The 27789-nt window shown below is 40.9% G+C and overlaps 2 protein-coding genes and 1 long non-coding RNA gene across 8 annotated transcripts in view; 1 reads left to right on the forward strand and 2 right to left on the reverse strand.

The window, feature by feature from the left end:
* Positions 1-12123, reverse strand: part of CREM (cAMP responsive element modulator) — a 33394-nt gene extending 21271 nt beyond the window's left edge. For 2 of the 3 annotated variants that reach the window (XM_073002930.2, XM_020800424.3), the window contains exons 1-5: positions 11984-12123; positions 4171-4294; positions 2108-2254; positions 502-599; positions 258-400 (exon numbers count right to left, since the gene is read on the reverse strand). In XM_073002930.2, the coding sequence (XP_072859031.2) occupies positions 258-400; positions 502-599; positions 2108-2254; positions 4171-4290 (508 nt within the window). In that variant the 5' untranslated portion in view covers positions 4291-4294; positions 11984-12123. The remainder of the gene's footprint in view (positions 1-257; positions 401-501; positions 600-2107; positions 2255-4170; positions 4295-11983) is intronic. The other variant, XM_073002931.2, reaches the window with a different exon arrangement.
* A 1344-nt stretch (positions 12124-13467) lies between these two features.
* On the reverse strand, positions 13468-18390 carry LOC110082705 (uncharacterized). The gene is made up of 4 exons (XR_013537745.1): positions 18247-18390; positions 16553-16651; positions 16072-16266; positions 13468-14958 (listed from the first exon to the last, which is right to left on the reverse strand). It is a non-coding gene; the product is annotated as an uncharacterized LOC110082705 (long non-coding RNA).
* Positions 18391-18527: 137 nt separating this feature from the next.
* CUL2 (cullin 2) overlaps positions 18528-27789 on the forward strand; it is a 40747-nt gene continuing 31485 nt past the window's right edge. For 2 of the 4 annotated variants that reach the window (XM_073002926.2, XM_073002928.2), the window contains exons 1-3: positions 18760-18898; positions 22944-23082; positions 27468-27570. In XM_073002926.2, coding sequence (XP_072859027.1) covers positions 22964-23082; positions 27468-27570 — 222 coding nt within the window. In that variant the 5' untranslated portion in view covers positions 18760-18898; positions 22944-22963. Of the gene's footprint in view, positions 18899-22943; positions 23083-27467; positions 27571-27789 lie in introns of all 4 variants that reach the window. The other 2 variants (XM_020800487.3, XM_073002927.2) reach the window with 2 other exon arrangements.

Consider the following 27789-nt stretch of genomic DNA (forward strand, 5'->3'; position numbering starts at 1 on the left):
AGCAATCGTTGTGCGAGGCACCACTGTATATGAGCAGCACAGCAGCAACAGACACACCGATCAATTTTTTTAAGGTGCTAAATTTCTTGAAACCTAAATTGCATCTGTGTCCTGACTCTATAAAAATAAACACAGTTGTTACTGTTAACAAAGATATTCTCTTTCTCCTATCCTCAGTACCTCTCTTTTATGGTGTCTGAGAGTTCTATTTTGCTTCCATAAACAAGAGAAGTAAATTATTAGTATAGAATACATACTGTACTGCCCAGTACTCGTCTGATAAAGGCTGGTTGGCACTGCCATGGCAGGGATGCCAGAAGGTGCTCCTTCTTCCTCCGACTTTCCTTCTTCAATCTTAGTGACACCAGGTGCATCAGAAGAGAGTTCATTCAGAATTTTTCTGACACAAATAAATATACATATACGTGCATTTTAAAAAGCTCATAAAATGGAACACTTATTTTAAACATAAAACAAAAAATTAATACTACTACAGCTCACCGATATGAAGGCCTCCTCGAAAGTATTTCCCTTCGCTTCTGAGAATCAATTACAACCTCGGATTCTGTGGACTCATCAGCACTAGCAGTTGATGCCACCTAAAACAAGAATTTATTTCAGAAACATATAGTTTGGGTTTCAGCTTTGGTAAGAAAATTAATAGCCTTTTGTAGATAAAGTTTCTAAATGTCTAAAATAATGCACAACTGTCATCATAAATAAATAAATAAATAAATAAATAAATAAATAAATAAATAAATAAATAAATAAATAAATAAATAAATAAATAAATAAATAAAATCATAGAGTCAGGAGGTGAGGCTGAGGAGCCTTACGCCGAGGGAGGCCCGGAGGGAAAAGACTCGAAGCCGGGCCTTCTCGGCGGTGGCTCCTTGCCTTTGGAACAACCTTCCTCCGGAGATTCGCGAGGCCCCTACGCTGGGTACTTTCAAATGCCAGCTGAAAACATGGATGTACTGTACATCCAGGCCTTCCCTCCTGTCAACTACTGATTTCTTTTGTTTTGCTATTTATTATTTATTTATTCCTGCACTATTTGTTATTGTTGTATGCTAATGTTTTTATGTTTTTAATTGTTTGGATATTCTGTAAGCCGCCCAGAGTGGTAGAATATACCAGATGGGCGGGATATAAATCGAACAAATAAATAAATAAAATAAATCATATCTCCAATGCAGGATATAAGTTTCTACTATAGAACTTTATGCTAATGTACCTCCTTCCTTTTTTGAATCACACCTTTTGCATGTCAAACCTTCAGGGAAGTAATTAATTACTAATCTCAAGTAAACTGAGTTGTAGTGTGCATGGAGGCAAGAAGGCTTTCAGTATATAATAAATAAACCTTAATATGTTTAGCACAGAAGTATATTAACACTGTGCTTCCTAATTACCCTTCAGATTTCAAATATTTTTCCACAATCACTAGGAGCAGAAACATTAATTTAATAAATGGGGGGGGAAATATACACAGAAGTCTGTGGACGTTCATCACTAGCCAAAATCCTATTGGTTAGTTACACTAGCAAAAGTACAGTAGTATTAACTGCAGCTGCAAATTGCTGCTAATTAATGTCTTCCTGTTTTTACTTCTTATTACAAATAACTCACATGACTGATACACAACAAGGGATACGAGTAGTAACTTCTTAACTAGCAGCAATCTGCTGCTGCAGTTTATGCCTCTGCACTCACACCAGTGTAACCAGCTAACAGGATTTTGGCCACTGTGTCTTTACTGTAGCACCTGCAAACTTCTCACCTACCAACACAAACAAGACTGCATTGGTCCTAGGAGAATATCTGAATAGGATTAAGAAAGGAAAAATAGAGCACAAAGGAAGCAGTTATAAAAACTGGACCAGTCTTGTAAGTACTGTATGTGTTTGAAACAATCACTCTTTTAACAATCAGCCAGAAGAATGATGTGAATATACTTGTGTAACAAGCAAAATATTAGTCAGCTGTCAAGCCTTGATGCTGAATACAAGGTTCTTCCATCCATTATTTGTTCAAATATGAGATTCCAACAAGCCACATGAAGGATAAGCAAAGTCTGGAGCAAAATACAGAAAACATAACTAACCTGGACAGACTGCAACTGTGGTGACTGAATAACTGAAGGCTGGGTGGCTTGAATCACTCCCTGAACGTGGACGGTTTGACCAGAAGGCAATTGCACTACAGTTACAGAGGGAGATCCTCTTCCAGTTGTTGATCCCGCTACAGAAACCTATTATATTAGTGAAGCATATGAAGACATCAGCCAATGGAAGTATCCAGCTAGAAATTCCTGTTCAACATCTGGCAAAGAAATCTCCATTTTGGTATTAAGTCTTTAAAACACAATGTGCTTTCCCCCCTGATATTATCTGTAAATAGCTACTACAACTAACAATTACACTGAGAAATGAGATTTCAAGTAACATCTACACTTCTGCTTTCCCATTTAGAGCATTGTAATTTAAGTACTAGCACACAAGCTCACTTCGATCAAATGGGAAAAGGATGGACAGTTTAAAAAAAAGCAAGCAAATATAATGCATAACGTTAGCTGAGGATCCAACTTAAAAATGTAACATACTAATGAAGACCTTATGAAAATTTGACAGAAGAATAAAAGATTGGGAACTATTAACTAGCCAAAAGCCAGACTGTGATTCCTCCACTTATTTTCAATTGAACTTTGGTCCTTCTTATCCTAATCCAGCACTCTACCCACTGAAACATCAAGTGCAATCATCCATGAGTTCTCCAAGCAATTCTTTATGCTGGAGCTGCATAAAAAGAAAACAAAGGCAACAACATCTACAGTACTTGATTCCACCATGGTAATGAATGAGATGGAGCAAATTCATGTCAGTGTGTCTGATATAAAAATCACAGCACTTTTTAATTTAATGAAACACATCCTAATACTATGTTATAGGTTGATAACATCTATTTGGAAACAGTCCCCAAGGCACCCATCATATCTTTCATCACTTTCATCTTATTTCGGCTAGGAAAAAAAATACAAGGAATACACCAGTTCTTCCCTCCTAATAAATCACAGTATTGCACAGCTGCACCTTTTCGTATGCCCACATTACTGTACCATTCTTACATTCATGAATGTTTGCCAGGTCACTCATGTGGAGATTGCAGCAGAGCTGGAAAGAGTGACGTAAATACAAAGGGGAACCAGCTACAGCATTGGCATTTAAATGCTTACACCAGTTGCCTGTTACTAGAAACAGACAGCTTGCAGGTCAATTTTAGCAAAGTGGGAAGCAAAGTTTTACAGCATCACAAAGAGTAATGCCAGAAATGGTCAGACAAATGCAGAACAAGCTTCTTTCATGGATAGTTTATTTCAGACAAACAGATATTGTGATTAAAAGGTATGCTGCGACTACAACTATGCTCAAGATTCTAGGCTTGGTGGGTCTTAACATCTAAAACTGCATTAACGTCAACAGACACAAAATGCATTAAGAGCAAAGTTGGTCCATTATGCATGTTTTGAGACTGAGGTAGGACATGAGATATTAGAAGCTTTAAAGCAGGAGCTCTGGCACGTCTGAAGACCATCTGCTGCCCCGACACAGCATGCATCCCCACCCCATTTAGAATCATGCAAGCAAATAAAAAGCCTTTAAAAACAAATATGCCCTGTTTTTATGGGATTTTCTAAATTTGCCGCTAAAATTGGGCATTTCAGTTTGGGACAAAAGAGCTTGGAACAACAAGAAAAGCGTAAGGGGGAATCCCAGGCACAGAGGTGCCTCCAGACCCCACTCCGGATCTGCCTCCAGTCATGCCCAATCCCACCACTACCTATAGCTCAGCCAGCCCACCACCGCCACCACCAGCTGCTTGTGTGCCCACAAAAAGGCTCTGCGTGCCAGCTGGTTTGCCATCGTTGCCCTAGAGGGTAACAGTCACCAAATTTCCATGCTTCAGTGGGTCTATTCTAGTTGTCACTTCAACCTGTAAGTATGGAAAGCAGCAACCGCACTTTGATAAAATTTCCCATTTGATCCATAATGTGGTCAACACCATGATGGCTAGTGCAGTATAGGCTTTCAAGTAGAACTTGCATTGTCCATATGCAAGTATGATCTAGCTAGGCAGGGTTTTTATGATGAATACAACATTTCAAATTACCTGAGTTATGGTGGAGATCTGATTTTGGCTCGGTGGAGACTGCATATTAGCAGAATCACTTTCTGCAACAGAGTCTGCTGTATTTCCATCTTGTTGTGATTCACCTGTTTCCATGGTCATTTGTCTAAAAATGAGGGAAAATATTGATAAAGAAACACAAAATACATTGCATATAAATCAGTTCATATCACTATAAACTATGAAACCCAGTCTTACAGATCTGTAAGATGATCCCAGCATATTTACCATCAGCTGAAAACACAGCTTTTAACACATCAATATCCTCCCTAATTATTCATTAAGTTCTATAGAAATGCCTTCACTGAGATAGCCTTTGACCATGAATCAACATTTTCTGAGCAAGATTTTCCATTGTTGCAAAAAAATATGGGATACTGTCCTGGAGCTACTTGGTCTAGCATCTAATTCATGGCACCAAGGGGTATCGGTATGCAAATTTAAGTAATATATGTATAAATACATTTTTCCTGCTGTTCACTCGAATCTTTTCTCTTTCACATTTTGTTTGTGTGCTGCACTGTCACTTATTCTCTTTGTTGCCACTTTTTCAACTTATTATTAAAACTTTGCTGTGATTTGGTTTTGTTTTGTTTTTCCTTTGGCCTTTAGGCACACAGAGCAGCATAAAGATACAGTTAAGAAATTTTGAGAGGTGAGGTGGGACTGAACAGTTGCATCTCAATATTAGATTAAGTAGCAGTATTTATGAGATCCTGCTATCTTTCTAAATGGATTTGTTTAAAGATTATTGCTTCTTTACTAAAACTGAGATATTCACCCTTTCGTAATATTACTGGATCCTTACATAAAAGGGAAGTTAGACCTTTTGTACAAACTTGTTTACTTTGGCTAGAATAATTACTGTATAGCCAAGTACTGGACTCGGGAGCAAATATCAACAATAGTGATTTGTCTTTTAAAAAAATGTATATTGACTTACTATAATAAACTAAGATAGTAAAGGAAATCCACAATACGTACTTATAAGTCTGCAAGAGCAATTCTTTCTTCAATATGACAATATAAAATCTGGATGATAATATACACCAGGAAGTTTTAGCCTTTAAATATGTTGCATCCATTTCCTAATAAATTTTGATTTATACCTTAATATTGTATCTTACTAAGTTTTAATGTGCTTTATTTTATTTTTTAAACTTTATTATAATTTTCTTCTTCTTATGTCTAAAATGCTTCAAAAGAAATTACATTAAAATACGACACTCAAAGCATTCACAGGTTGTTCCGGCAGACCTACAGGACGAGGACATCCTATCCAAATAGAATGGGGAAGACACCAAAGATCTCTTCCAGAATAAAGAATTCATAGTCAACAAATTTATGCCCATGGGGCCAAGCTCACTAGGTAAGCAACACAACAGATCCTTTGGAGTCGTAAGTGTTCCTGACAGCCACAACAAAGTGGGTTTCACTCTGTAAAAATGGTGGCCCCTGATCCTTTACAATAGAGGTCATCAACCCCCTGGTCCATGGCCCAGTGCCAGTCTGTGGCCTGAGCAAGACTGGGCCATGGAGACAGACTTCCCTCCCCGCACACACTCCCCTCCCCACAGCTGCTTTGCGCCCGTGCGCACATGCCAGCACCAGCATGAGCGCTCCCCCACCACTTCATGCATGCGCCTGGACTCACGCATGGGCATGCAGGTGCTCATGCCGGTGCTGGTGGGCGTACACGCACTCCCCCGCTTCGTGCATGTGCCCGAGAGTGTGCACATATGTGCCCAAGAGCACGCAAACCCTCCTCAGAGGCTCAGCCGGTCCACGGTCCCAAAAAGGTTGGGGACCGCTGCTTTACATCATACAGGATAACAGGACATTGGAATGTAGCGTTGAAGTAAATGCCTATCTTAACCTATTTAAAAGGGGTAATGAGTTATTTGTATAGCATCTGCCCACAAGAACTCCCATGTCTTCAGGATTAGCAGTGAGGACTGTGTCTGATTTCTAGTCAGGGTTTTATGGGTTCAAATCACCTCATATGAGCCTTCTCGGCTTCTAAGCTCTTCTATGGAGACCCTTCTCTCATTTCTACCACCTTCTCAAGAGAGGGCCTCCACAGTGGCTGCTCCCAAGCTGTGGAATGTGATGCCCGGCGAAGCCAGGTTTCCCCCCTCTTGTCCTCCTGCTGTCAAGCAAACACCTTCCTCTTCACGCAGACCTTTAAGCAGCAAGTTATCTCAGAAATGCTGGTTTTTCTCTTAGAGGTTTTTAAATGTTTTTGAATTGTTTTTATTCTTCATTTTTAAAGTGTCATGTATGGTGTTTTTTTTAAATGTGATATTTATATAATGTTTTTAAATGTCTTATTTCATCTAGTCTGAACCACTTTGGGTCCCCTATGGGGAGAATGGCAGTATGCAAATAATTTAAATAAAGTAATTTCAAAAATCCAGCATTTAGGAAGGAGAAACTGATTCAATGTAGTCAATCTCTATCCATAGTCCTATGAGACAGTGATTATTGTTGTTATATGGTAGTTCGTGAGTAAATCTTCCATTACCAGCCTTTAAAAAAACTCAAGGATCATCCTGTTGCATCACCGGTTTCCAATCTATAAAATGTCTGCTTGTACAACTGGATTGCTGCAAGATAAGAAGTTCAGTGTCGTATCCAGAGGGAAAACAAGTTTATAATGTAAAGAACATGCTTTATTAGCCTCCTTTCTCAATAAAAAAACTTTGCCAGTAGTTAAAACCATGTGCACTTTTCTGCATGAAGAGCTGATATATGAAAACACAAACCCCATTCAAGAGATACTTTGCTGTTTTGAGCACCTACATCTTTTACATCAAAAAGATTCTCTACTATATTTGCACCTGATTACTCTTCGATTCCCAGAGAAACAGATCCCCTCTCCCAAACCTTGAATATAAACAGCTATTTAATTTGATTCATAATCTCAACCACTTTGCTGAACTGAGCCAAACTCGGAGCAATAACCTTATTTACCTACATGTGTAATATATAAATATACACAGCCTAGACATACTAAGATCTATACATGTGCTTAGGTTTATGAGCCATTATTTTTGTCACAGGACAAATGCATGTAATGCAGAAATAGTTTTCAATATACAATGGCTACCTTATGTTAATTCTTGTATGCTGTTTTTTGCCACACTTGCTCATTATGATTGATTTTTTAAAAGGGACTTCTTTCTTCTCCAGACCACGCTCTTCTACTGAACCTTGCAGTGGAGTTATGTTCTATTTGTGATGTCAGAATTACTACCATGGCAACGAACATTCGGTATTACAAACATAGTACAGAAGGTTTACTAAAGAAAATAATCAAGCAGCAGCATAGCGACACAAGAGAAAAGCCTTTTGTTCAACCACACACGAGAGATTTGATAACTGTTATGGAACACACACTCTTCAGGTCAGAAAAGAAAAACAGAACATTTAGAGCATCAAACATATATTTTAGAAAATAATATTTGACAGTGAATATGTTGCACAAGGAAGATTGTGTGATGCAAGGAAATTACAATACTGTGGTTTTCCTACTTTAGCAGCAGCTTTCCAACTTTCTCTGGCAAATTCTATACATTTGTCTGCTGATAAAGGTCTGTTCAATTGCCACAGAATTCCTACATATGATAAATCATTCTGAAGCATATGGTAAGGGGTAGATGCTCAACTGACCTACAGCATGTCAGGCCTACTTGGCCTCACTACATTTGGAATGAATGTCTCTTCAGAAAGAAACACTCCCCACCACAAACATGCAATAATTTTAACACAGAGAAAAGCAGTCGCAAAGCTGGAGAATGAATCTTTATTTTAACAAGACATTAAATATACATATTTTTATTTATAGAATGTTCTTCAGAAAAACACATACATCATATGCTGATAACCAGAATAGGATCTAAATATGTAATAATGAATGCAACAACATAATTAATGAATGAAAAATAGCAGCGAGTAACATACAGAACAAGCGTATTTTTTTAAATTTCATTTTCTTCCAAAGTACAGGATTTTTGCAAACTTAAGTGTTATGGCTCATCACAGTTTCCATCTATGGATGCAGTAAACAGCAGGAGTTTTTTATTTCAAGTGTCTTTGGCTGAGCATGAAAAATATACTTCTTTCCATTTTTTGCTGTAGCTAGAAAGCTTTTGTAATCAAAGTCCAAAACTACTGCTCATTATAAATCCTGTATTTTACACACATATAATCAAATCAATAGTGCAGCCATCTATGTACTACTCCTCTGCAAGAGTAGAGTTGTATCTGGGCCAGAAAATGTTCATGTGCAAAGATAAACATGCCAAATTTAGCTTCTTGTACTGCATGGCACAGGATTTTCCTTATAACATCTGAGTTTGGCTGGAGAAGCCTTAACGTCAAGGTACAGAACAACTCAAACAGGCAGTTTACATAATTAACCCAGCATTATTAGATGCTATTAAGCACACTGGAACATAGTGACATAAAGTTGTTTCATCTCACATTCTGATTTTTAAAAAGTCAAAGACCCAGCTAAACAAACTAACAAAACATACCAAAAATTCAGATATAATGAGAATACATAACAATTGCTTACACATTTTCTATACAGCAAAGGTGACAGAGGAATAGGTCCAAATTCTGTAATATATGGTCAGGGTCTATCATTAAAATACAGTACCAGAAGCCCTTCTTTAATACACTTCTCTGTAATTTTTGTTATCCTACATGGGACCAAGGGTTGCTGTCCAATTTGACCAATGTCACCCCAGGAACTGCACTGTTAAAGGAAAGCTTGTTCCAATTCTGACCTTCTAAAAGCACACTCCTATTATGCCTCTTAAACATACTAAGTCTTACTGGCAAAAACCTGTGTGTTCTCAAGTGCCACAGTTTCATACCATCCTGAGACCTTATGTGATGGGAGAAGTTTAACAAAGTCACATCTAGTTAGTACTTGCATAGGAAACCACCAGGAAATTCCAGAGATCTCCAAGGTAGGAAAGAATTCTGCCTGAAACCCCGGCCTGCTACCAGTCAGAACCTACAATAGTGAACTAGACAGACCATGGATCTAACTCGGTAGAAAGCAAGCTCATTTGTTCCTATAACTGTTATTTTTGCTGCAAGAAAGTAACAACGCCTCTATGAAACTGATGTCTTTCCCCTCCAGGCTCTATCCATTGTATTTAGATCTCTGGGCATGGCTTCTGCTGTTATTTCAATGCACTGGTTACATTTTCCGTACATAACAGTAATTAAATGTATGTTTGAAGATGACTTTTGTGTAATTTAAAAACATACATTAGGATCTGTGCTTTTAAGACCTTCAGTATATCAGGTCTGGATTTGTTCACCTTCCCTCCCCCAGGAACATCATCAAGAGACTACTAAACATTTCTTTTCTAAAACAATGCTGCAAGGAGTGGGAAGAATAACAATTCTTTTTTTATATGGCACTTGTCACCTTATATAAGTCATTGTTTCAAAGAATCCAAGGTAAATACCCTATATTATTATTATTTATTTACCTTTAGTTACATACATACCAAAACACTTTCAGTGAAACATGCTTCCATAAATCTGATTTAAACTCAACAGTACTACCAAAAAGGGATCCGCCATGAACAAAAACCATCCTTACGCAGACTACAGCAAGATTATAGTTCAATGACTACATTCTGCTTCTACCCACCTTTGCACAGGTGCATACTGAGAAAACCACGAAGCTAATTCATATATAAACTTAATCCCCATTTTTGGTCTTTGCTGCTGCATCACACAGCCCCATCCTACTCTTTATATTTCCAGATGAACTAATAAGTTCCTTGTGCAATTTCCTTCCCTCATTTGTACACAAAGAGCCCTCATCTCCTGCACTTTCTTTTGTAGACTGTAATGTGTTTCATGGAAGGTACTATATCGAGCATACATTTAGAAAATAATCTCAACTATGTCTACTCATAAATAAGTTGCACCCTGTTCAGTGGAACAGGGTGCAAGCAACTGTGCATTAGATTCCAACCAAACAGTGGTATTTCATAACAGCAGCCAAGAAGCTAAGTAGAAGTAGCAGTATACTACTTGTATTATGCAATATTTAACAATAAGGATTTCAATAGCTACATCACACTGAAGAGCTAAAAATATCTTACAAAAGGAAACAACCTACCCTTCCTGTTACTAGGGAGGTATATTACCTTACCTGGGCACACATTTTTACAGGAGTTTAAACTGTATAGCACTTTACACTCTCCATGTTTATACTTATAAACTACAGAGTTTACCATGCAGCAAAGCAACAGCAGTAGCATAGCCCGAAAAATATTCTGTGCCACTGGACCACACTGGTGTGCCTTGCAACTTTTCCTTGCCCAACCTCACTCATGCTCCCAAAATGCCACTAATAAATAGCCAACCCCCAAAACCACTCTCTTGTACCAGTGTATCACTTTCCTTGTTGTTGCCTCTATCTGACCTAGCATAAGCAAATGCTTAGATTACTACTATTTTTCTTTCCTCAGCCTTTCCATCCCACACAGCACCAAAGATGATACTGCTGGATAAAAGAAGACCATGATAGCATCAATTTTAGAACTAGCCATTCCCAACTTCCAGCTCCCACAAACCTCGGCCAACTTCAGGGAATTGGGAAACTGAAATCTAAAAACATCTGGAGGGCTGAAGGCTGAGAACCATTAATTAAAGCATGGTATACATACTGTTACTAACTTAAATACTCTTTTGATTGTTATAAGCCTCCTTGGGTTGTTTTTAAGGAGAAAGGCGAGTTAAAAATATTTTAAATAAATAATAAACAGAACAACTCAGAAGGAACTCTCATCTGTTAAGCACCCTTAACAGAATCGGGAATATGTGTCCTTCCAATTCTGTTAGGTTGCAATTTGCATCAGTCTCAGGCAGCACAGTCAATTGTAAGGGATAACAGGATTTACATTCTGACAATATCTGGCAAGTCCCATATTCTCCATCCCTGCAATCTGGAGCAAGTCCCATTTAACACTCTGGGAGTTACTCCAAAATAAAGACGTTTCTTCCATTAAGCCACAATCCTACAGTAAACTGAGCCATCCTACTGAGCCCAGTAAGGGTTGCTCCTCGATAAAGACCTAACCGGACTGACCTGCAAAAACCTATTTATTTCCTGCCTGCCTTCCCTGTAAGACCAGTGGGGCTTATTCCGGGGGGAAACCTATACAACAAACAGTGCGCCGTCTTTTAATTGCTGCCTTTCATCCACCCAGCCTACTGTCTCCTGTCTTTTATGATTTGAGGAGGACCACGGGGGGGTGGCGGATTTCTGGCAATGGGACGAAGCAAAGTCTCCGTGAAAAGTCAGTCGAGAGAGAGAGAAAAAAGTCACTCTGCACATGCGCAGAAGCACTCTCGCCTTTATCAGCTTCGCCCAGGTCAGAGCCCGGCGAGGCTCCTCCGGGGCTCGGATTCGGCCTTATCAACACCCAGTCGCCGTCCGTCCGTCCTCCCTTCCCCCCCCCCGCGCTTTGTGTTTACACCACAACGGCGGACGGGAGTAACGGCCACGCTCTCCTCAGGCTCCCATCCCGAGTTCCCGCGGGCTCGCCGTTACCCCCGTCCCGCTCCTCCTCCTCCTCCCCGCCAGAGGTGCCCCCACCGACCGACCCACCCACCCACCGACCCACTCGGCTCCCGGACTCGTAAGCCCCGCCGCGGTGGCGACAAGGGCCGCGGCCGCCTTCGCGCTCCTCCGGAGGGTCAGGCCGGCGGCGGCTTGCGCACTCTCGCCTTGTCCCCGCCCCCTCCTGCGACTCACCCGAGGACGTGGCGCCCCCGTCACAGGGGAAAGTAGGTGAGGGAGGAGGGATTGGGCCGGGCGAGGCCGCGCGTCGCCCCCACGTCAGCGCTGATGCCGCGGCGCCGTCACCGCGGGGGGCGCTGAGGAAATGGCGGCCGGGGCCGCGCCTGCCTCGCTCACCTGAGGGAGGGGGGGAGAGAGAGAGAGAAAAGGGGAAGCGAAGGGGCGGGGCCATGGCGCTCTTCGTTCGAGAGAGCGCAGCCTCGCTTGTCTACACCTCCCCCCCCGCACCCCACCCAGCCCACTCCAGGCCGACGCCCATTGGTCGCTCGCGGAGCCCAACGGCCGCCGCTCGCGCCAACCGCCGGGGCCTCCCGATTGGCTGAGGAGGCAGAGCCAATGGAGACGCCGTTCTCTCGGCCGGTTGGCGGCCGACCCACCCGCCGTTGGGTCCAGAGGGTGGGGAAGGTGGGCTTTCGTTCCGTGTACTGTAACGGTCGAGCGGTGTCACCTCGGGGGTTAAGTGCCCCTTAACTCGCGAGGGGACGCGCTTCGAGGATTAAAGGACCGCGGGCCCCTCTCGCTGAGGTCAGGAGCTGGCTTTGAAGGAGCATCTCCTGCGCGCGCTTTCCCGAGACCTCAGGCGAAACCCAAAGAAACAACTGAGAGGAAATATCAGTTTCACATTCTACGTAAATGTTCGTTGGTTACATGCAATAATTAGGCCTATGGTTTTATGTTTTTTTTTTGGGGGGGGGTCCTGTTGTAAACATTCAAGAAGACAGAAAACAAGCGGAAATGAAGGGGGCTGAAACAGAGAAGGGAGTTGGGTTGAAGATGCAATTAAACCTCATGAAGGGGAAGAGACTGAAAGACGTTAGAGGAGTCACCTGTGTTAATCAGTTTTTACCTTAGAGCCTTGTGATGAGGGATGGCTTTGGTAGTTGTGAATTTGCTGAGAATGGGATGGATTTCAGAAAGGACGCAGGATTGTGCTGTGGATCGTATCCTACCGAATCCAATGGGATTTCCTTCCAAAAATACAGCAAGGAATACATACAAGCACAGGAAGCTGTTATACTGAGTCAGGCCATTGATAATTTTTCACTGGTAATAGCTCCAGGGATTCAGGTACAATTCTTACCTCATTCCCTACTGTGCTTCCCTGACAGGCTGCACTCAATAATCCATAGGGTTCCTTCTAGTTTTGCAGTTCTAAAATGATGAGGATTATCTAAGCTCTGAACTGCTCTGACTCCACTTTCCTTTTGGGATCTGACAAGGTCAGGTATTAAATGTAACATTTTGGCAGGGATTTTTAAATAACCATACTGCTTTGAATGTGTTTTGGTATTGCTTTTCCTTACCATTTCTTAGAGTGCCATTTGTTTGATCCTTTTTAGCATTTGTGTACTTACAGTTCTTAGCTTTAAATATTGCCTTTTATTGATGTAAACCGCCTCTGTGTACTCATTTTTTTTCATTTTAAATATTATCTTTCAATTATGCAAACTGCTTATGGGGCCTTATGGGGCCATTTTAAGGAGAAAGAAGGGGTAAAATAAATATATAAATAATAATTCTGAAGACAAATTGGGAAACTTTATGCTGGATCTGAGTTACTAACATAAGCCTTCATTCTAATCCAGTCACTCAAGATAACATGTTGAATAAACAGTCTACTGAAGTCACTGAAAACCTCTGGCATATAATTGCTATATATGAATATGAAAATATGAATATAATTGCTGTATATGAATATTCATAAATGAATATGTTTTCTAATTATAATAACAAATGTCAGTCTCAGAAGATCTGGTGAAGTTTTTTTTAACATACAAGAAACAGATAAATATGTAGGAAGGGCAGAGCTTGTAACATTTATGTTTAACTAGTTCTTTATCTATTACAAGCTCCAAAACTAGATTAAGATCAGTAGATGGACCTATAATTTGTTGCAATGCTATTTGTTACATAAGAAATTCACAATTAACATATACTATGTTTGGTTGAAACTATTGCCCCAGTAGCATAATTTGTTACCTCCTTTAAAGTGTTTTCTGTAGTTTGTTTTCCTTCCCCATTTGTACTTTCTAGATATGTTGGCCTTTTCTAATAACAATGGTGATGAATTTCTTGTGGACTTTGACTGAGCACTGGCAAGAACACTGTTTTGTGTAAAACTGTCAGTTACTGCTTTAGTCAAGAATCTGAACTAGCAGACAAATTGTTGGTTTATTTCTTAATTAAGTTGCTTGCTTGCTCAGTCCATGCGTGGTTTCCTTGATATACTTTACACAGAGTTTGGGAGCAGGGGTGGGGGGAAAGAACTTGGGTGGACACACACATTCATTTTGTTATGTTTCATATCTAGATGATAGATGGCAATTAACAATGCAATAATATATATTCACAAGGTGCACAGATCAAAACTTTCTATATTTACCCAGAGTCAATCTCCTCACCATACAAAAATACCCAAGGAAAAAACCCAGCAGTTTGAACAATGTTCTGTTCCATAACCTTCCTCAAGCTTAAGAACAGTTAAAAAACCTTGGCCAAAATCCTATTGTTTATCACAATAAATTGCACTAGAGTAGACCTAGAGTAGAGTAGACTGAATCACTGGGGACATCTTGAATTAACTCAAGTTTTAAGTTGCAATTAGAGTAGGCTCATATGAATCAATGGAACTAACAGAGGAATTGACTCACAGTCAATACCAAACAGATATTTACTGTGCACCTTGAATTTCAAAACATTCCACAGCTTGTACTTCAAAAACTTCAGGATACATAGACTGTTACAGCATGCTGAACAATGACACTATCCTTTTGAGAGTTCCCAAGTATTCTGGGTTTTCCTCACTGACGTCCTCTCTCCAGTGAATATAGCCTGGGGAAAAATATCATTTAGCATCTGCAGCTTTTCTGAAGACCAGGCACTTATGAACTTATGTTAATTCAGCCTTGAGCAAGACGCCTGTCATAAACCTATCATGGAAAGGATATACTGTAGTAAGTTAGGAAATAGAAGAGTACTGTATCTTCACACAGTAGGTATTCGCTCCTGGAATGCATTATGCTCTGCTTGTACTGATGACAGCTACTGTTGGAAAAAAAACCTGAATGCTGGATTACATTTAGCCGCACCTACCTTAGGCTGATTATGCACCTCAAAAGTTCCTTGGTTTTTAATGCTTCCTGTTTGTGTAGGCTATTTTAATCAATTCTGATGAGTTCACTTTGTAGCCAGGGAGTAGGTCAGGCTGCCAAAAAGCTTCTTATTCTCCCAAATAAGTCAACAGCATATCCTTAAGGCTTTGCACATACTGACTTTCCTTTCTCCATAATTTATTTAGCCTTACAGCAACCCTGTGAGGTAGGTTAAGCTGAGTGTGACTGGCCCAGAGTAATCCAGTGAATACTATGGCCTAGCGCAGTGATGGCAAACCTTTGTGAGCCCGAGTGCCCAAACTGCCAAAAAAAAAAAAAAAAGTGGGTGGCAGGTGGCGGTAGCAATGGAAGTGGCAGTAGCAGAAGTGGTGGCGGAAGCGGGAATCCCCGACATGGAGGTGCCTCCAGTCATGCCCAACCCTGCCACTATCTATAGCTCAGCCAGCCGGCCACTGTCACCTGTTCCGGATCCTGGCCCGCTGCCTGTCAGGGCACTAGCTGCAGCCGCCTCCTCAGGTTTGGCTGTTGGGGGTAGCAACTTATGGCTCACATGCCCACAGAGAGGGCTCTCCGTGCCAGCTGTGGAAAACTGAAGCTGGTCTCCCAAGTTGTCCAATATTTTAACATATGGCGTGGATTTTCTTTTCTAAGACTTCCTCCAAGTCAGTGATTTTCAACTAGTGACATGTATACTCCAGTAGGATGTAAGACTTCTGAAATAGTTGTAATTTGCTCTCCATCAATGCCCATGTTTTCCTGAAAACTGTGCTGTTATTGTGCTGTTATTTACACAGTTAATCATGTATAGCCAACAGTATCATTACAATTTTCAACTAAAATTATTTTTGTATTATTTGTGTATCTACTCCAAAAAGTATTACTGCAGTCTTCATGTCCCACTAACAGTAAGCAATATATATAATAGAATACCTGTAATACATATATAAATCTTCAAAGAACTGGGCTTTTTGTTTCTGCCGTCGTCTTGGTTGAAATTCCTGATGGGACATACGATATAAAAAGTTGAGAATCACTGCTGTAAACCCAAGGTGGTCAGTATCTTTCAGCCCAACAGCTGAAATAAGTTTCAAGAGCTTTTCTGAAAGGCCACATCATGGTGGTAAACTAAGGGGAAGACAAAACAGACCAAAACCATGTATTTCTGTTATTTATTGCATATTATAAAGTGTTACAGAGTAGAATAAGGAAAAATAAGTGGAATAAGGAAAAATAAATAAATGTTATTTAAAAATGAATTTTGAAGGAAACTTGTAAAAAAGAGCATTATTTGAGAGCAAATCTGTTTTACAGATTCCAAAAGTAAACTTTAAAGCCAGTTTAAAGATCAGAGACCACATGGAAGAATACACCTTTGGCTATCCATTGGAAGTTTAACAAAGATGTAACTAACCTGACTTCCCTTTAGAGCAGTTTCACACTCCAAGTGTCAAGCCTTATTCAGGTCTCACACCATTTAGTTTCTTGGTCAAAACTTGTACCTTAAAATGAACTGAGGAAAAAAAATCACTACAATTGGTGCAAGATGCCATTGTACGGGGTCTCTAACGTGCATGGTGGACAACAATTAAGCTGCTGTATTTTGCACTAACCAGCAACTACTTTTCAGGGATAACCCCACATAAATGGAATTACAGTGGGGTCTTGACTTAAGAACGACTTGAGTTAAGAACATTTTGACTTAAGAACCGCTCTCACAGGAAAATATTGACTTGACTTAAGTACTTAGATTTGAGTTAAGAACTGAAAAAACCCACGTGGGAGGCAGGGAAAGTGCAAAAAGTGAACTTTCAGTTAACTGTTGGCCAGTGAAAAGGGTGCCTGTCTGCTTCCTCACTCCTCCCAGCATTTAGAGAGTGGATTGGGAGTCTTCAGACTGCCTGGTACTGCCTGGACTGTATTTTCTCTGCGTTCCCTGAACCTTTCTTAACCTAAGAAAAAAAGAAACAAAATATCCCCCTCTAGTGGTCGAAGGCGGAATAGCAGCTTCCCATTAGTTTCTATGGACGGAAAAGAGCAGATATGGATCAAATGGTTTTCAATGCATTCCTATGGGAAATGCAGATTTGACTTGAGAACATTTTGACTTGAGAACCGCCTTCCAATACGGATTAAGTTCTCAAGTCAAGACCCCACTGTACTGACTCCAAGTGTAAGGTAATTAAGGCTTTACATATTGTACAACAAATCCACTTTCATAGCAAGAGTCACAACCATTGCACCAGCCAAAGCTGGTAGAACATCAGTATATTTTAATTTAAACCTATTACCGCTAGGAATGAAATCTTGCAAAATTCATTTCAAGCATACCAAAGGCAGGAAAACCATTCAATAATGCTGCAGTTACAGGAACGGAGAGTTGCTACTGTATGCCGTCAAGTCGCCTCCAACGTCTAACAATCCCATGGATGAGCAATCTCCAAATGTCCTCTCCTCAACAGCTTTGCTCAGTTCTTGCAAACTCCTGCCTGTGACTTCTTTTAGGGAGTCAATTCATCTTGTAATTATCCTTCCTCTTTCCCTTCTGCCTTCCACCTTTCCCAGCATTGTCTTTTCCAGAGAATTCTGTCTTCTCATGATGTACCCAAAGTATGACAAACTCAGTTTCAACGTTTTTGTTGAATAATCCTTTACGTATCCTTATATCCACCTTTCTATTAAAAGGTGGTACTGAAGGCAGCCATCTCTAGTGAAGGCAGATGGCTATCCTGGGACCTCAGAGGGTGGGCCCGAAATGCTCCACACCATTTGTGAGCTTCCACACTCCTCTCAGAAACGAGGTCATGAGTTTCTGTTACAGAAATCATTGTTCATGTAGGGTTAATCTTCTGGCTTATCTTCCAAACTCACAAGCTTTCTGTGTGATTGTTTCCACTGGGAAAAAACAGGACGGCCCCCATTTCTTCCGAGATCTGCTGTATTAGCTATCACCCTGCCACAAACCCCTAGCCTTCAACCCTACAGAACCACCCAGTAGATCCTCACTTTGGGGAACCTAGAAAACACAAGCAACACAGCACCGCTCCTCGCATAGCCTGGAAGATAAACCACGAGACAGGTTCTCTCCTCGACACCATCCATTGTTACCCTATGATGTTCGAGTCCGCGAATAAGTCAATGCGAAACCCCCTTCTGAGATTTTTAGCCCGGTTCCTGGGAAGCAGAAAAGAAAAGGACGCGCGAGCCGTAAGTGCCGTAAGGACAGCTCCCTCGCTCTGATCTACCGCGCATGCGCCCTCTTCCCCTCCTTTAACTGCGCTAGAAGCTCCCTTATTTATTTCGTTCGCCGAAGCAGGCGAGCTATTTTGGCCCTCCGCGGCGCCCGTACTTCGGGCGATACTAACTCTCCTCGTCGGGGGGGGGCGAGGGGAGAGGCGAAGGATGTCTCTCTGAACGTCCCCCTCTTTATTCCTCGTTGGGGACTCGAAGCCTGGATGGCGAGCCCAGCGGGCGGGCCACCCGAGGGCAGCGGCTGCCTTTAATCCCCGGAGAGCGTGAGGAAAAACGTCGGGAAAGAGGGGCACCCATCCGGCCTCTTCCCCCGCCCCCTCCTTTCCACCCTCGCCGGGCTGCTTCGGAAGCCGAGGGGCGGGACTCGACGGGCAGCCGTGGCGGCTGGGTAATGGCAGCCCTGTGAGGAGGCTCCGGGAACGGCGGTGGGGCAGGAGCTGCGGCCGGCGCGAGACCCACGGGGCGGGGGCGGGGAGACGACGCTGACCCAGGCCGCTCCTGTTGCCAGGTGACCCCCCCCCCGGAGGGCGGTGGGGTGGGGATGGGGGTGGCTGGGAGCCGGGCGGGAGAGGAGGAGGAGGAGGAGGAGGGGCGGCGGTGGCGGCGGCGGCGGGACTCACGCTTTCCCCTCGGCTCTGCCCAGTTTCCCTGCGCGTTCCCTCGTTCGCGGCGATATTGCTTTCTCACGGGTTCCGGCGGGAGCGGGGCGGGAAGCCCGGCGTCCCTCCTTCTCTCCCTCGCCTCCTTTCGCTTCTCTCCTCGGGCTTCCCTGAGGGCCACTGGCACCCTCCCCGCTTGCCACCCGCTTCTTCGAGCCCCTCTGGCTTCCTTGGCGCTCTCTCTCTCTCTCTCTCCTTTTTCTGTATTTTTATGCTTCTGTGTGTATGCGTGTGTATACATATACATATATAGTATATTTATGTGTATAGACACTAGTCGCGTTTGTGGATGTGTGGCAAAGAGGACGCCCTGGCCCTGTGCGAAGTTGGTCACACCTTGGCCCCCTTGAGATCCAGGAGACTTAAAGCACGACTCACTGGGGCCCGGCTGGTTTTATGTGGCTGGGACGCGGGCAAGGTAGTGGAACTGTATTACAATCAAATAATCTCAATTTCTTTTCTTTTCTTGCAACTCTAGAACTTTATTTTCCAATTCAGCAGCCCTTCAGTCCTCTGCTACATATTGCCAGCAAAGGTTTAGTTCAGGAGGTCTGCTTCTGTTTACATCAGCTGACATTTAAGTGATGGTAGTGAAGTGGATTGTTGCAGAAATCCCAACATCGTTTCATTTTCTGCCTGACTTCGTTTGGTTATTTTAGCAAAAACAATACGGTCTCCTGATAAAGTGTAACTGATAAAGTTAGATTGGAATTTTTACTACCTTCAGTGTCAATGGCAAGTTGTCCTTTTTTCTCAGCTGATTAAAATTTGCCTCCAAAGAAGCTGTGAACTTTGAAGGTATCTTTTCCAGAGACGCTATCCTTTTGTATTGAGTTACATCGTCCATCAGATTCTTAACATATTCAGAGAATTTCTCTGCTTTTTGAAGTCTCTTTATCGACTAAATATCCTTTTCTGAGAAATCTCTGCCCCTTCTGGTTTTCTTTGGTTCTTAGTTCCTGGTGTGAAGCCTCATAGCTGAAGGACGAAGCTGCAGCATTTAACTGTAGTGTATAAATGTGCTTCTGTTTTGTCAGTGGCATATATTTCTAAATGAGTTAAAGAGTTACATATGTATCTATATGAGGCTACCCGCCCACCCATCTTCACCAGACATGCATAAATTATTTTTTCATGTACTTTTATCTGAATGTCAAATACACATGCCCAGAAACATAGTAGTATGTAATATTTTGAGATAAAAGTGGGAAAATTAAGGAGTGGTATCCAAGTCGTTATTTAAATGCAGTAAGTAATTGTATTGGGCAGAAGAAATAAAACTACCAAAATGCTACTAAATAAAACAGTAATCTTAATGAATATATAAATCTTTCACCTTCCCAGGGTAGTACATGCAGCTCTTATTTCTATATGTTTGTTCACACACAGCCATCTTCTCTCTTCACTTCAGTATACTTTTCATAAAGTAGTTGGTCCCCTATTGTCTCACAAGTAGAAAACTTCCAAGGCTTGGACTGGGGGAAATGAGTACAGTACCCAGCTCACTGGGGAGGCAACGTGTAGCCTGCATAATTCACTTGTAAACCACCCAAGAGTGCTTGAAGCATTATGGGGTGAGGGTCCAGTTTTCCCAGGCACCTGTGGTGCCAGTGTTTATATTTGTATCCCCAGGGATACAAATACAACTATCCCATGTCTAGCCCTGACTGTTGGCTGTACTAATAAGGGCTTCTGGGATTTGTTGTCCAAGAATAGATGGTTCCCCAAATTTAAGGAGCACTGGCTTAGATGAACCTTTGGACTGCTACACCAGCGCTCTTTTTATTTTCTTAAGTTGATCGCCTTCTAAATTTGAGCACTTAGAAACCTGCTTCTTTAAGAATATTTTTTAGAAAGATATAGAACCTATGGCTTCAAGATTTTCCATATCCCCAGGTAACAGTCAGATAATGGAAGATGTCGTCCAATAGCATTTGGACAACCACAAGTCCACCAGAGCCATTTTGGATTCTTAAAGCATGGGCTTTCACATTTTTATGCATAAAGTGGACCTAAGTAATTAAGGTGTACACCTGTGAGATGGTGGTAATGCATAGCTGCCTAATGGAGATGGGCGCAAACCACCAGTTTGGCAGTTCATACCAATTCGGTGGACAGTCAAACAGGTGTTCTGCAGTTTGGTGCCTTGCCACCTCATCATGTGCCTGCTTTGAAGCAGCACCCTGACTTCCCTGTCCCGCCTCTTCCAGGTGATGCCTCTGAGTGGGCACCTGCTGGAAGGAGCAGGCCCTTAACTGCAGAACACCTGTTTGAACATCCACTGAACTGGCAGTTTGTGCCCATCTGTATTGCCTAACTATGGATAGAGGATTGTAATTGATTCTCTAAAGATGCATATCCTGTAACTTAGAGATCACTAGTAACTTGCATCTTAGTGAACCTCATCATTTTATATAGCAATGTAAGCTGGCCAATTTAATAACTTATTTTCACTTTTTCTTATAATGCAGTCAATTTTATGATGACAACAGCTTCTGTAGTTTTATCCTGCTTCTGTGACAACACACTAGATTTCATGTACTCTACATTTCCTCTTCATTTTCCTTTATTTCTTATACAGTATTCTGGAAACAGTTTATTTATTCAGCTTGCATGCCACCCGCACTCTGCAAGAGTCTCTGTACAACAGATATATATCTGCTGTAAGACGTTCGATAGGTCACTGGGTCAAATCCAGGCTCAGTTGTAATTACAATAGGTTTTTAAAATATATAGAACTAAATTTATAAAGTACAGGCTGTTTCAAAATGTCTGTTTTGAGTTTGACAAGACATGGATCCAACTCATGGGCCAGTATCCTGTTACGTGATATAATTTTGGGACATTAGAAGCCCATCCCCATCCCAAGGCCCCCAAAACCTTCCGCAGATTGAAAAGGTTTCTTTGGAAGCCTTAGAAGCTGGGAATTCGTGGGTATTGAAGTTTTAATTAGTGATAAAAGTCCATGACTAATGACATCATCAGCATCATGTTGCAAGAAATTGCAGCACAGCATCCCATCCATTCTATTTGTGGTAAAGGTGATATAAATAATAAAAGTTTCTGTTATCCAGGATTTGAATTAACAGTTGTGGCAGGAACAGAGAATACATTTCTAAGAAAAGGAGGAGCAAGCATATGCTCCTCTGGATAGCTCTGATTTCCCAGCTACAGGTGGTGGTTATATCTGCATTGTTCCCCAGCATTCAATAATGTAGGTACTGATTGTGTGGGGAAAAAACAGTTGTATGCAACGCGTGTAAGTCTAGCTCATACATTCTGTTTGGTCATTGCTTATATTATACACAGCTTTATTGGCCTTACAATTACCGTATTTTTCGCACCATAAGACGCACTTTTTCCCACAAAACAGGGGGGTGGAAAGTCTGTGCGTCTTATGGAGCGAAGAAAACAGATTATATTTTCCTGTTTTCTTCTCCTAAAAAATTGGTGTGTCTTATGGAAAGGTGCGTCTTATGGAGCGAAAAATACGGTAGCTTCTGTTAGGCTTTTGAAAGTGCAGAAGGGTTTATGGAACTTTAGCTCCTAACGAAAGAGATAGATGGAAACAATTCATCTGTTTTCCCCAGGCTCTAGGCATTTTCTGTACATCCCCTACGTACGTTAGGTCTGACTGGTTTTGATTAATTTGATCTCTTCTCATGAAGTTTACTTGAATGAATTGGGATGCTTATCTTCACTGTCTGAGATTGTTTTGGCTCTTGCCAATTTATGAGCGAGCATCAAACAAAATATTGCTGCTTTATTATGCAGGTACTACAGAACAGACTTTCAGTATAAAAGATTACTAAGAGTGGCAGCAGTGTTTGTATCAGTGCCAGTTGTCTGGAGGTCATGTACTAACAAATAGTTTTAATTTTCCTCTTTTTGTAGATTAATACCAACACCCCACAATGTCCTTGAAACCACGAGTAGTTGATTTTGATGAAACATGGAGCAAGCTTCTTACAACGATTAAAGCTGTTGTTATGTTGGATTATGTCGAAAGAGCAACATGGAACGACCGCTTCTCGTATCCTTTCTGTAGGAGCTTAATTATGTCTTCTAAGAATATTGAGTTGCTATAAACATATTCAAATATGAGTCTTGCATAAAACCAACTGAAATAAAATGTTTATCTGAATATCTGCTCTTCCTTGTATAAAAAGAAACACCTCAAGTCAGAAATGTTGTGTGCAATAAAATGAGCATAGGCTGCATTGGTCACATGTTAAAAAGTATAAGCTATCAGCGAGTTATAAAGATTTTCTTAGTACGTTGAGTCCTGTATATGATTTGCTCTGGAAGAAGGGATAGCCTTTGACTTATTTTCCTATGATATTTTTGGAGAGTGTGGCAATGGTTCCATGTAGAATTGTTTAACCAAATGTCTGTTCTGAGTAATAAGCTGTAAGTAATGCATTTGGACACATTCATACAGTATATGAAAATTGTGAACTTTTATTTTTGAAAGTTGAAGAACACCCTGACAAGGAGAATTGCCCTGGCTGAATGAAGTAGCATAATCCTGCATCTCGGTAATGGAGATGCATAAGGAGTTTTTTATGCATCAGCAACAGAGTGACTTACCAGTTTTTTCTGAGTCAGATCACTAGTCAGTCAACCTTTGCTGCTTTCGACAGGAACCGTTTTCTAGGTCCATCAGGAGTCAGAAATTGAGCTTCTGACGTGATGAATAGAAAGCATGTTCTGTAATACTGAATAGCAGTCTTTCATTTAGGTCACCATATACCTTATTCAGCAATGTCAAAATCAATTAACAACATTTTAAAAATAACAGCAATGGTGAAAAGCTTTTAGTGGACCACGATATTTGTTTTAGAGTATAGGTGTGTAAAGCTTTTAGGCCTGGCATATTATAGTCATTCCGGGGGGTGGGGGTGGGGAACATATTTTGTATTTTAGATATGACTTAAAAGTTGACCTGTCTAGGCAATTGCTGTTTCTTTATTAAAACGAATCCTGAATATGTCAGTTTTTAATTTAGATTTTTTTCCATTAATGCACCTATCTTTCTAGAGACTGAAAGCAAGATAAATGTTCTCAGGACACTGTGTCCCAATATAGTTTCAAGTCATTTTAGAAACAAGTAGTGGAAGATCATGTGATACTTTTATTTAAAGCATTGACTCGCTTTCAGTTACCTTTTGACCTTCAGATCTTCCCTGCCTGAACCCATGCAGAAAGGAGATGTCAACTGTGTGACATGCTTTATGTCTGTTCCTAGAAATAATTGAATAGTGTGTGACTGTTATAAAGTTTTGCTATTATTTTTTGTGCTGATGAGAATATGCATCATTCCAAACCTTTCACTTTTTGTTCAGGTTGGTAGGAAACAATCTGGTGCAAGAAATTGTTAACATTTTTCTGTCACTCTGCTTTTAGGCCATTAGCCTAGTAACCAACTCATGTTTCTTTCTGCCCTTCTGAGTTCTGGTGTGGATTTGACAGATTATAGGCTCCCTTTTCTCAATACTGTATAATACTCTAGAGCCCCCAACCCCTGGTCCGCAACCCGGCAGTGGTCTGCAGCCTATCCAGGACCGGGCTGTGGACACAGATCTCCTACCCGCCCCGTGAGTGCCGTCATGTGCATGTGTGTGAGTGTTCCGCTCCTGTGAGCACACCATGCGCATGTGCACGAGCAGCCCTGTGCGAGTGCGACATGTGCATGAGCACGTTCTGCTCCCTGTGAGCACACTGTGTGCATGTGCAGAAGTGCAGTGTGCACATGTGTGCGAATGCAATGTATACATGTGCGTGAGCAAGCTCCGCCCCTGTGGGCGTGCCCCGCACACACCTCACCAGTCCACAGTTGGGAAAAGGTTGGGGACTGGACACCAGTAATCTGTAAACTGCAGAATCAGTCTAATTGTGCCTTTGAACAAGAGCCGCACAGATCCCAGAGGCCCATGCAGTGAGCTCCCCAGTTTTCTCGGTGCTCTGCCACTGCTGAAAGAGGGGGGTGACTGCTGTGTTCCCACAACTGTGGTATTTCTCTGTGATGCAGAAAGGGTACCATAGAGCCCAATAAACTAGCAGAACAGAGTGCCTGCTGCAACTTGAGAAGAAGGGGTGGTTTTTAGTAGTAGATCAGTGCAAAATCTCAGCAACATGGTTCTGCTGAAATGAGAAGTACAAAAAAGGATAGGTGCATGCAGCCTTTGAATTGTTTGTTTTCCACCCATGCTTTACATATAGAACAAGAACAATCTGGAATCTTCTGCTTTCATACGTTTGTGGAGGCTTTCAGTTTTTGCTTATGACAAGCATATGTAGCCATTCTGTGAATACTCCGTTTCCCTGAAAATAAGACCTAACCTGAAAATAAGTCCTTGTATGATTTTTCAGGATGCTCGTAATATAAGCCCTTCCCCCAAAATAAGCCCTAGTTAAGTGAAACCCCACCCTCCACCCTTGTGCAGCATTGTGCAGCAATCAGAAGATGACCTGACTGTAAAATAAAACATTCCCTGAAAATAAGGCCTAATGTGTTTTTTTTGAGCAAAAATTAATATAAGACCCTGTCTTATTTTCGGGGAAACATGGTATGCAGACTGTTAAAGCAAGACCTAGAAGAAACCAGACACTTACAGAATTTGGTAATAAATTACTGTACCACTTGGTAATATTAAGGAAGGCAGATAATCTCCTGGGACCAACATTCCACTTAGTCCTTATATTTCCAGTTTGGTCCTGATGGCTTATAGAACCTTACATTTTTTTGTGGGGACACTTAAAGGAATTTGTGTGGATTACTCTTTGTTTAAAAGATCTGTGCTGCCAATTTACGGTCTGAAATAAAGTACAGTAACCTCTTATTTTTCCTTCCCTTTCCTTTGGAAGCTTGACTTTATATAAAACAGTGTCTTGGATCTATGAGGCTTCCTGCATAGATGCTCCTTAGCTTTTCATCATTAATGGAGTTACTAATAGAGAAAGCTGGGTCATTCACAAAATACGTGCAGGCCTTGTGAACCTTAAATTGTTAATGCAGAAGAATTTCAGGAATTGAGTCAAAGATTTTTTATTTCCATGAACTGAATTCAAGGTTTATGAAAATATACTGTTTTCCAGTTTCTCTGTTTATAAAAGACCACCTTTATTATTGGTTGCCTTTGCTTTTTCAGAATCATTTGACTAGGACATTATTTAGTTTCTAGCAGCTAGTCATCTTAAAAACTCTTAGAAATATGAATCAAATTATAGCCCCTTAAGAGTTTTTCATAAATGCAACAATTGCGGCAACATATACTGTATTTTTTGCACCATAAGACTCACTTTTTTCCCACAAAACAGGGGGGTGGAAAGTCTGTGCATCTTATGGAGTGAAGAAAACAGATTATATTTTCCTCTTTTCTTCTCCTAAAAAATCGGTGCGTCTTATGGAAAGGTGCGTCTTATGGAGCGAAAAATACGGTATATATATTACTATTTTAAGGGAAAAACATGGCTTTACATATGTCTTCTATAAGCAAAGCCTTTTGGAAGCAGAAGGGTTTTAATACAGTTCAAAGCTTAAAAGTGTATTCAAAGAACTGGTTTTCCCCCACATTAGCCAAGGAAGAAAGCTGTTCAGAAAATCCTTGCTTGTTTCACTGTTTTGTTTTTTGAATTACTTATCAGAGTGGGGAATAAATGGATTACATCTTACGTATAATGAGCAATTATAGCAACTGTAAGAGTCACAGACACCCTCCCTGCCCCCAAAGAAAACCAGCTTTCTTGTTTCTTCCAAGAATGCTTTAAAAAGAGGGTGGTGCACAGTCTAGAGATGTGGTTCCTGCTATTGTAGATTGTTTATACTGCAGATGTCTTCCCCCTGGAAACTGTTGTTTCACATATTGCAAACCATCAGTTTGAATACTGATATGTATTCAAAGGAAGGTAGCGTAGTGAATATCCTCCTTGAAAACATGATTTACCAGAATACTATAGCTGTGTTCTCTCATACTGTATTTAAAATCTGCATGAAGGACTTTTGTGTTTGAAGCTTTTATTTGTGTAATGAGTTGGTACTTTTTGGGATATTAAAAATGAGGGCTAAAAACATCTGCCTATTGATGACTCCTGCTTGTAAAAGTATTAAAGAAAAAACATTATTCTTAGAAAATGATTTAAAATGTATAGTTAACCAACACAAGCCCCATACGCTATAGGTAGATAATGATGGACTGTGTATGGCATCATAGGAAAGCATTAGTGTTTTGGGGCACAGATTTCTGCCATATCCAGAAGGGAAAAATTTTCTAACAGAGCTATTAGTGAATGAAAAGGATTCTTTATAAGCCGTCCAACTATCTTTTCTTAATTTTTAATTGCATTGGATTTTGAATAAGAATTGGATTAGATTTTGAATAAGAATAAATGTGTTTTCAGCCTTAACTTTAAACAAAGCGACATTTATGCTTTGTGTGTGGCCTATCCAGAACCTCTGGGAGAAAGACTTTATATGGAAACTAAAATTTTTTTGGAAAATCATGTACGCCATTTGCACAAGGTAACTATCAAGTGGACAAGGCACTTTGTATCCTTATTTTATAATAGTATTAACTGCTAGTGATGTTTGTTCAAGAATCCAGTAATTTATTTTTCATATATAGTGCAAGTTACAGCATGGAAGTACAAATGAAATATCTATAGTAACTCCTAAATGTATTTGAACTAATATAGAGAGCATAATTTACTGAAATGCATTATTTTTCTGAATCTATAGTAT

Source organism: Pogona vitticeps, chromosome 6, assembly GCF_051106095.1.
Source record: "Pogona vitticeps strain Pit_001003342236 chromosome 6, PviZW2.1, whole genome shotgun sequence".
Lineage (NCBI taxonomy): Eukaryota > Metazoa > Chordata > Lepidosauria > Squamata > Agamidae > Pogona > Pogona vitticeps.